The sequence below is a fragment of the Asparagus officinalis genome, chromosome 4 (assembly GCF_001876935.1).
Source record: "Asparagus officinalis chromosome 4, Aspof.V1, whole genome shotgun sequence".
NCBI lineage: Eukaryota > Viridiplantae > Streptophyta > Magnoliopsida > Asparagales > Asparagaceae > Asparagus > Asparagus officinalis.
Genome location: NC_033797.1, coordinates 19742813 through 19753847, shown reverse-complemented (window position 1 = coordinate 19753847; position 11035 = coordinate 19742813). Strand labels below are relative to the sequence as shown.

Sequence of the window (11035 nt, the reverse complement as noted above, 5' to 3'; positions counted from 1 at the left end):
ACTAATTTTTTTATCTTTCAGATTCATAACAACATTTTCAAGCTCTTTGACTTGAGGAAAAACCTCAGTGTCGTCTTCGAACTTGAAATCTAGAAACTTATCGATGAGGTGAGATTTGGACAGTTTCTTCTTATCATTGTACTGGTCCTTCAGAGCATTCCAGATTTTCTTTACAGAGGGCTTGCTGGTGTAAGCATCTGCTAGATGATCGGCCAAGCGATCAAGGAGATAACTTCTGCAGAAGTGATCATCTCTAGCCCAAGAGGCTTCAGACTCAGAATCTTCTTCAGAGTCGGGTTTCTCCTCAGAGACCACATAGTAGATTTTTAAGAGTTACATCCCGAAGATCACTTTCCGACGTTATGTGTTGAAGTTGGAACTGTCAAAGTTCTCTAACTTAAGACAGTCCGTTCCAAGAGTCCTTGTAGGATCCATGGTAGATCAGAATATTGTTTTAAGATTATTAGCGCATGTGGTTAAATCTGAAATAATACAGATATAAAGCAGCAAAAGCTGAAAAGAAAGCTGAAGTGCAGTAATTTAAAATTTTCTAACTCAGCTGCTGTGCGTTTGTAAAATGTTGTGCTTAAAGCAATATTTGGCCTACTCCGGTGTAAGGATCCCAAGGCCAAATTGCTTCCAGAAACAACAGTACATGACTCTGATGTGCACCGACCCAGTACTGTCAAGATCTCCTCGATCTATAGGGCATCTCGGTCAATGAAAGGCCGGATCTCCTCGATCTATAAGTCCTTCTCGGTCAAGGCAATGATCTTCTCGATCTATAAGACCTTCTCGGTCCAGACAATGTTCCTACGAGCACTAGCTATTTTACAACATATATATATATATATATATATGGAGTCTATTTATAGCGTTTGGAAAAATACTATGCACTAATAAAATAATATTATTTATACTATGCATGTGGAGCCCACACTCTTAAAATCACGTTTTCTTTTTCATTCAAAGATAGCTGCTGGACGGTGCCAAATTGTGGAAAATTTTGTTGTGAGCCCCGCCACGATGGGTTCCACTTGATTTAAAAAAAAATATCTAACAATATGTATGTTTGTGTGTGTATACGAAGAGAGAACAGAGACTTAACTATTTGCTTTTCCTATGATTGAAATACAACTACTTCAATATTCTCCCAGAAGGATTAATGTCGATATCAGTATTGTATGTTAAAAATTAATCGTTTAGAAAAAAATCATAAATTCTGTGAGCTACTATCTGCTTACATGCCATTAGGATTACGTATGTACTTATTTAGTTCAAAGCTTTACAAACTTTTTGCTAGTCTAATAAGCCGTATGACCAGCTCCTGCCAATGATCACCCAGATAAGAAGGATCTATAATTAACTGTCGTTAATTTTACACAAGATGACATCGCTTAATTAATTAATAAGGAACAAGATGCTAATATTAGACTAAAAACTTTGGACACTTGTCTTTGGAAGTAGAAAGGGACTGCAACACGAACAGTAGCATGAATCATTTGCTCTCATTCTTCTGGCAAGAGGATAATAACGAGGATAAACAATATAATATTTACGTATCTATCAAAAGTCTACGCTCATTAAATTATACAACGTAGAGATTGCAAGTCGGCTCCTTTCCCTTTCAGGGAAGGGAAGAGAATGTTTAGCAAAGCATTGGGTGATGCAAACCATTTCGACGTGATGTGACATGAACCTCTTTTTGTTTGAGGTTCTATGACGAGGTGCCTCTGGTCAAAAGACTGAAAGAGTGAGCTCCTTATGAACTGCCCATTTTTTCACTTATATGCTCTTGCTCATGTGCATAAGTCACTAGGCTATCAGGTATTGACTCAAACTTCTATTTAAACTTATCATTTTTTCTTATCTTATCCGATGTGGGACTATACTCGCATATATAATCACATTAACAACTCTCCCTTAATTTGTGAGTATATTTCAATTCAACTATAATTCAATCTTTCACGGAATACACCAAGTTTTTGCACCACTTCACTCGTGGGCTAACAAATTCACAAAATTTTGAACCAGACAATGCATTCCGCACATAGCTATCAAACATCCGTAGAAACTTTCACCACTTCACTCATGGTGGCTAACTAGACTATATGACTCCTACAAACATCGGTGGATTCTCCTGACACCTTTGGTCTTCACATTGAAGATCATTTTGTTTTTTTAATTACTTGGACCATGACATTAGCTTTGATACCATTGTTGGGGGGAGAAATCGGGCCTAATATAAAGTTGATAGGCCTTAAACAGAAGTTAGGAATCAATTTTAACCCAAAAGTTATAGCTATCAGAGATTGACCAAAACTCCTATTTAAACTCATCACTCCTCCTGATCTTATCCGATGTGAGACTATACTCGAATATTTATCACCTCAACAACCCAACCCCCAAGAATTATTTGGTGCGAGTTTTTACACCAGGTGCGGAGAAAGAATCTGCAAATAGTTACGTATTGCTGAAATTGAAGAGGACCAAAAACGAGAGAACTATCGGCCTAAAGTGAGCTTATTCTCCTTGGTTGCGAGTTAGTCTCCTTGGTTTCGTTCATGAGAGAATAGTAATACTCAACATTCGCACCAAGGAATGGGCATAAAGAAAGTGCGACCAAAATAGTTGCGACTAATTCTTGACCCCATGTTAATTATCACCTCAAACCTAAAAATTTTATTCTTAAGGCGAAGCTTTTGAAGTATCTAACAACAGTGGCAAAATTATCAGAAGTAGAGAAGCCAAACCTTGCACCGGCCAATAAAACAAGACTTCGACTACCTTAGTGAAAATGAACCTGTGCAGCAGCTTCCATCAAAATAAGATCACATCTTTCAACAAACCACGTAAACCTCCAAACCTGCATGGGAATATAAGATCCATTTCTCTAATCATAGTAGTAAAGCCAACAATATCGATCAGTAGTAAGATCATGCATGATCATATTCCTTAAATAACTATTAACAGTAGACTCAAATTCCCCAACCAAATAACAATCTTAAGAACCTCTAAATAATCTCCTAATCCTTCTCCAACTCTTCCCAGAACTCAGACTTCAACAAACTTTCTGTTGAAAATAAGTTCTGCATAAAGAAGTTCACAATGATTGCACCTATTGTATGCCCTAAGCTACCAAGTTCTAACAGCAACTAATTTCCTTTTTGAACATGGATACCGACAACCAGACTGTTATTCTTGCAACAAAACTATACAAATATTAGATATGTACAATACTACAATTCATAAAGGCCTCATAGCTTTTTATGAGAGTACAGGTCCACACTGTCCTTCAAACTTTCTGCGCTCATCTAGATATGCTTCTGCAATTGCACTATGTAATGCTGCTCCGATGGGAAGGACCTTTTCATCGATGAAAAAATAAGGGGAATGGGCAGAATGGACCGCACCCAATTTCTCATTTGCCATTCCAATGCCAAATATCACACCAGGAATCAGCTGCTGATAGAATGCAAAATCCTCACCGGCCATTATCTTCTTCCCCATTTTCACATTATCTGGACCAAGCATAAGACTGCCGATCTTCTGTACATGCTGATGTAATCTCTCGTCATTCTCAACAGCAGGGTATGCTGGGTATTCTTCATCTTTCATGCTAATGAAAGCTTTGCACATGTGTACCAGTGCCTGACCCTCTATTACCTGAAACCAATAAGAAGAACAAATGGCTATGGAGAGATTATGTTTTTTCAAGATAACTGCCCTGATCCTTTAACAGATATTATACTCGAATGGGTGTCTAAAGAAGAGCAACTTAGAGAGGTGTTTGGGAGGGCTTATTCTCTGAAGCTTATATAAGTCATGCTAGCTTTGGGTAGCTTACGGCTTTATGATAGAAATTTTGTAAATCTGGTAAGGTGGAAAAGTCATTTCCTTGGACAAATCTAGCTTACTTAAGTGAGCTTATAAACTAGTTTTTCATAAGTTGGAGAACCCCAACTTTTTTAGGTGGGACTTAAGAGCTAGCTTATTTGAGATGTCACCAAACATGTATATGGAAAAGTTAGCTTAAAAGCTACTTTGACCAAAAATTAAACTCCCAAACATACTCACTAGTGATGAAATTATAAGTAATCATATACCTCTTTAACCCTTCTCTGGAGCCTGTACAGGCCGTCAGTTGTAAGACTCCTCAAAGTTCCCCCAAACTCGACAAAAGGTGGTGTTGTGTCATGTGATTCTCCGCCCTTGACATAAGTAACAGACAGTACCTTGAAGAAGACAGTGTAGAGCATCATCAGATAGTCTACAAGGCATTATAATTTACATTTTACAAGATATTTCACAAGTTGGAAATGAGTAATAGTACTAACAACGACAAATTTCATCAGTTATCGGTTGCATGAGCTTAAAATATGTGATGCTATAACGTAAATCTCCTAATCTAAAAACTGTATAATTTATGTAGTTGCAACCTCTCTCCAGTGCCTTGAATGTGTTAAAAATAACTTCAATACAATCATAGATTTTTGGCTAATCTTCAATGGATTCCATCTCTGACACTGAATTATGATGACCAATTGTTTCCAATAAGCAAAAATTTCAGCTTTGCGTGGAGAGACATGCCTGTGATATCCAAGCAAATAGTCCCAAGAAACTTCCTTCTAAAAGCCTTCAGGATTCAGACAGTTATCTGTTTTGAAATGACAAATCTTGCCTATAATTTCTATATAACAGTAAATTAACAGAGTAAGTGGATTAATAGATTCATTGTGCTCCAAGTAATCTATTTATAGGTTCATGTCCATTTTATTTTGTTAAGGAATACATTATGGAGATAAATAATGTCATAGTTATATTAGGAATAATATATTAGGGGTACAAATTAGAGATTCGGTAATTGAGAGAATTAGGAATATAACTAATAGAATAATTGTGATTAGGGAATTTTGTTTAGTCCCACATGACTACACAATAAACTTTTTATTATTGGATCCTTATATAAAGGGGTTTAGTTGTAGCTTTTAAAATATGAATGAGATTCTATTTTATTTTATTTTTTGTACATGGTATCAGAGCCACACAAACCCTAGCCTCCACAAAACCCTAGATCCTCACAAACACTAGCCCCCCAATCCCTCACCATCAAACTCTTCCCTTTGCCTTACAACCTCCCTTCTTTCTTGTGACCGGTCACCGTAAACAGCACCGTGGTAACTGTTCACTGTGAACAGTACCACAATATCGCAGTGACTGTTTACTGTGCCTGATGTCGTGAATTCTTGTCTGTCCTGTTTCGATGGTCTTGCTAATGATCAGGATTGGCATTATTTATAGCAGTAGTCAACCTCAATATATATGATCTCGTCATCGCCTGGGCCGCCTCGATTTTCCTTCGTTCACTGCCTACTCAACTTGTCGACACCACCACCAATTGTATTCTAGAAACGTTGACCACCATTAGCTACCAAAAAAAGATTTTGATTGAATCAAGATTTGATTTGGAGTTTGGTTCGGTAAAGGTTATTTTCTCGACTTCATTTGTTCGGTAGATACCTAAAGAGGGGTCATTTATTAAGGCGGCCTAGTAGGTCACATGGCAAAGCCATGTCGCTCTCTCAAGAGAGGGCTGGGTTCGATTCCCGTCTGCGCCAAAGGCGCTATCAAAAAAAATAAAAGAGGGATCATTTATTTAGCAGATCTCTTAAAAAGTTCATTTATTTGTTAGATCTCGAAGAGGATTGTTTATTTGGTTGATATGTGAAAAGGATCGTTTGATTGATTGATCCCTAGAGAGGATTGTTAGTTTGGTTAATCCCTAGAGATGATCGTTTGTTTGGTTGATCCGTGAAGAGGATCACTTGTTTGGTTGATCCCTAGAGAGGATCGTTTGTTTGGTTGATTTGTGAAGATGATAATTTGTTTGGTTAATCCGTGAAGATGATCATTTATTTGGCTAATTCGGAAAGAAAATTGTTTATTTAGTTAATCAGTGAAGATGATCATTTATTTGATATACCCCTAGAGAGGATTGTTTGCTTTCGGTGGATCCCTAATGAGAATCGTTTGTTTGGTAGCTCCCTAGTCTATCTGTGAAGAAGATCGAGGAATCATATTTGGTGATTTTGGTTGAGGTTGTTCGTGGTGGAAGACATTCAAGTAGAAGACTATAAGATGAAGATAACTACGATGAGAAAAGTCACACATAAGATTTTAGCCTTTTAAGTCGTGTCACAAATGGGAGTGAGTACATCTTGTTTGTACAAACCAAACATGTGTGATATACACGCTCCAGCTTAAGAAGTGTTAAGGAATATATTATGGAGATCTATAATGTTATAGTTATATTAGGAATAAGATAGTAGAAATATAAATTATAGATTTAATGATTGAGAGATATTAGGAATGTAACTAATAAAATAATTGTGATTAGGTGATTTCTAGGAATGTAACTAATAAATTAATTGTGATTAGGTGATTTGGTGATTGAGAGATATTAGGAATGTAACTAATAGAATTATAGACTATACAATGAACTTCTTATTATTGTATCCCTATACAAAGGGACTAGTTGTAGCTTTTGAAATATGAATGAGAATCTATAACATTTTATTGTTTAACATATTTAAGGTAAGGAAAAGAAGAAAGGATGAACTGTCTGCCACCTTGATAGACACCCTGATAGATCGCAAAAAAGTGACCAAAGTAATTGTTTATGTAATGATGGTATAGAGATCCAACATAAATACTGACATACTTGGCTATGGTGAGGATCATCTTCTCTAGAAATAAGTTGTTGCATTGCCAAAATAGCAAAAGATGTAGCAACTACCGAGTCCACATTCAGATGAGGACTCGCAGCATTTCCACTTTTACCCTCTATTTTAGCTTCAAAGAAGCATACAGCAGCATTTGTCGGTCCCGGATAGGAAGATATAGATCCTGTGGGTAATTGGTAATCAACATGCATGCCAAAGATTGCTCCTACACCTTCAAGAGCACCTTCCTTTATCATATGCAAAGCACCTGCTCCGCCTTCTTCTGCGGGTTGAAAAAGAAGTCTCACAGTTCCCTTTAACACAAAATAAAAAAAATGTTGATATTCAGAAGAATCAGAAAAGGGACTCCATACATATAAAAGGTACAGTGACATGACCAAAAAAAACGACTCTAGGAAAAAATGCAGGTGTACTTGATAGGAGATGTGATAAACCCTTCCAAATTAAAAGCATTTAATGCCTAGAGCTCTCATCTTAGTCGTAAAGCTGAAAATATTCTTTTTTTTCCTAATTGATCAAAATAAAATAGATAAAACTAATTCAAAAGTGTTATGTTGCAATGTTCTTCGGCCTTCTATCTAACCTTTGAAATGTATGTTTCATGCGCCAGAGACATAATTCTATCTACACATGCAAGATGGAGGAGCGGTCTCAGCGGACATACATTGCCTTTATGTTTTTTTTTACATATTTTCACTAACTCTTAACTCAAACAAAATGATTCAATTAAGGTTGCAAAAGAGAGCAATATCAGGTGAAAAGAATGTTGGATTTAATCTAATAAATCTATTTGTGGGCACATATGATTAATCAATGTGTATTGCTATTTTTCAGGATAACCCACTAAAGTGATCAATTAAGTTGGGTTAATTTGGTATTTAAATAAGTCATGGGGTTATATGTGCAGATACCAGGTTGTAATTGTAATTTATTGAGGGGCTAAATTACAAAAGTACAACATCTATAAATAAGGGGTTATGGTCCCTAACTTAGGGTTACATTCTCTAATTCTCTACACCCCCATCTAGCTAGAGAAATTCGGTTTTAGAGAAACCCTAAGGTTAGAAGATCCAAAACCCAAAATCAAGATCAATCTATGGATTCAGGTATAAGCTTCCGCTCTTTTAAATTATTGTTAATCTCTCTAAATTAATCATGGCTATATGGTTTTAGATCTTAAGTTTTGATTTAGATCTAACAAGTGGTATCAGAGCCGGGTTGATTAATTCTTAGGGATTTAAGTTTTATTGGGTTTTTGATCTTAAATCTCTGGTTAAAGATTCAATTTTTTTAGGTTCGGATGAACAGTAACGAAAATTTTCGGATGAACAGTAAGGTTTGTTGTCCGGATGAACAGTAAAGTTTTTTCGGATGAACGGTAAAGCTTTTTTCGGATGAACAGTAACTTTTTGGAATTTTTTGGATTTTCCTTTGATTTTTTCTTCAATTTTTCTTGGATCTGGATCAAGAAATTTTTCCGATTCTGGATCTGTTTTTGAAAATAAATATCAAAGATTTTTTTGGGTTTGGCGGCGGCGGCGGTTTCAGTTTGAAACCCTAAGGGTTCATGGCGAAAATTAAGGAGGTGGTTACCTCAAACGAACCTCGCGTTCGTTCAATTTTAACCGAGCTTCGCGCTCAACGAACCTCGCGTTCGTTCTAAGGTGAACCTCGCGTTCAACTCAGGTGAGCGTCAAGCTCAATTTTTAACGAACCTCGCGTTCGTTCTAAGGTGAACCTCGCGTTCAACTCAAGTGAGCGTCAAGCTCAATTTTAACGAACCTCGCGTTCGTTCTAAGACGAAACTCGCGTTCGTACTTCAGACGAACCTCGCGTTCGTACTTCAGTCGAACATCGCGTTCATTTTTTAAACGGCGAACGGCTCGCGTTCGTCCCAAGTTAACCTCGCGGTCTTTTATCAAACAACTCGCGTTCAGTTCATTTTCAACGAACCTCGCGTTCGTTCATTCTTCAGACGAACTTCCGCGTTCGTGCTTAGTGGTCTCTATCATACACGTCGAAGCCTCGGCGTCGAAGTTAAGGGAACTTCGATGTTCATTTATGGTTAAAGTCTCGGCTTTTCATCGGGTCCACTTTGGTATAACTTAATTTATTCAATTAAGTTTATGGGCCTAATTAAGGCTGTAAGACCCCAATTAACGTTTTGAAAATTCAGTTGATTAAAATTTTTTAAATTTAAATCTACATTCAGTTTTTATCAATTATTTAACTTCAAATGATAATATGACCTTAAGTTATTAAGGTTGTCTCTCATCCAATTGATTAATTACAACAAGAGAGTTGCCAAAGTAACTCTCTTGTGTAGGCTTGTTCATGAGGAATGTGAAGATAGTTTTTTGTGATGCTTTCGTGTAAATATTAGTCGGTCCCAAGGAAGCTTAATATTCTATTTAGACTGTATCCAATCTTGCGATGATAAGCCGTGGTGACAATTAAAAGGTTTACATGATGATAATGAATCGCATTCCAAAGATAGTTCATATGTGATGTTATGTTCATGATTATGTCTTTATGATCATTGCCAACAATGTATCACTTACAAGTCAATATTATGTCCAAATGATTGAGATTAAGTTGTTGTGCGCGGTATCGTGGCATGGGATTGTAATTTGAATTTTAATTGCATTATGTTATTGATGTGGAGCATTCTGTTGTTTTATTTCAGCTAATGCATCTGCTGCAACAATTTCTGCTAACATCAACTCAATTCGCCATCGCTAAATGGGACAACTTCAAGGGTTTGGAAGAGAACATATTAATTGTTCTTGGCTGGCATTGGATCTTCGACTATGCATTAAGAACGAACAACCTCTCACCTGCTAATGCGGATACAGCTCGCTTGATTGCAAAGAAGAGATGAGAAGTGGGAGCGTCAAATCGCATGAGTCTTATGATCATTAAGCGGGCAGTCGTTCCTTGGAAGCCTTCAGGGGTCATAGATCCGAAGGGGATTAAGCTAAGGCTAAAAGATTTCGTTGCCGAATTGGAAGCGTTTTGGCGAAAAACGATTTAGGTAAAACAAGCACGCTTTTAGGGGCTCGCTTGATTTGCAATGAAGTATAAAGGCAAAGGAAATATCAGCGGGTAATTATGAAATGTCTCATATGCTTCACAGCTTAAGGCACTTAAATCAACTCGATCTTTGTGACGAGTTATTAGTGGGCATCTGGTTTTGTTGTTCTCTTCCTGCACAGTTTCAACGCAATTTAAGGTTAGTTATAACGTCAAAGGAGAAATGGACTCTAAATGAGCTTCATTTATACTGTGTGCAAGAAGAAGACAGGTTGACAAGCAAGATAAGACAGAAAGTGGCTCATCTGGCCTATGCCTCTAAGGATAAGGGCAAAAAGGCAGAATGATAAGGACGCTGGCTAAGGCCAGCTTGAGAAAGAAACAAATAGGACAATCAGGGGTTGTTTCTTCTGTAAGAACTGGACATGTAAAGAAGATGACTGTACAAAATATCACGTCTGGCGGATAATAAGGGTACGTTCGCTTGCTTTGGTCTGTTCTGAGGTTAATTTAGCTTCAGTACCTAGAAAATACTTGGTGGTTAGACTCTGGTGCTACTATTCAGGCATAAGTGTTTCTATGCAGGGCTGTCTGAGGCTACCCGGAAAGCCAATTGATGTTAAAGACACATCTTTGTGGGCGACGGAGACTCGGTAGTGTGGGAAGCATTGCAATTAGGTTGTTGTTAGGAACTGGCTTATTATTTGGATTTAAAAGATACTTTTGTAGTACGCGTCTTTAGACGGAATTTGGCTTTTCTGTTTCTGTATTGGACAATCAGGTTATTCTGTTCATTTGGAAACAATCAATTCAGTTTTTCTTTTTAATTTAAATATTTGGAACCGTTACGTTGAGTATTTATGACAACCTATATTTCTTGATACAATTGCTTCTACAATTGATCTTGCATGTGGAATCACGTGGATACTAAGCGTAAATTAATAAGGAAATTCGGGCGACATTATGGATAATGCGCTTAGGCTCATCATCTCAAAGGTAGAATTAGCGTTCGTTTGTTGATGGCATTTTGGATTCCCTTGTTTTTACGGACTTAGACGTATGTTGAATGTATCAAGGGAAAACAGACCAAAAGTGAGAGATTAGGTGGCCAAAGATCTTCGACGTCTTAGAATTGATAGCATACTCGATATTGGGCCATTCTACGGAATCCTGAATGGTAACAATATTTTATATCATGTCATAACGATTACTCAATTATGTGGCACCTATATTCTTTATTCATCGAAAAATCTGAGTTT

General features: G+C 37.1%; 1 protein-coding gene across 2 annotated transcripts; it reads right to left on the bottom strand.

The window, feature by feature from the left end:
• LOC109836854 (IAA-amino acid hydrolase ILR1-like 5) lies at nt 2907–7132 on the bottom strand. Of its 2 annotated transcripts, none has more exons than XM_020404885.1 (3): nt 6722–7132; nt 4107–4235; nt 2907–3666 (listed from the first exon to the last, which is right to left on the bottom strand). In XM_020404885.1, exons 1-3 carry the CDS (start codon nt 7115–7117, stop codon nt 3268–3270), a joined length of 924 nt encoding a protein of 307 aa, XP_020260474.1. In that variant the 5' UTR covers nt 7118–7132; the 3' UTR covers nt 2907–3267. The 2 variants fall into 2 exon arrangements, with proteins under 2 accessions (XP_020260474.1, XP_020260473.1); XM_020404884.1 differs by having other exon boundaries at nt 6797–7131.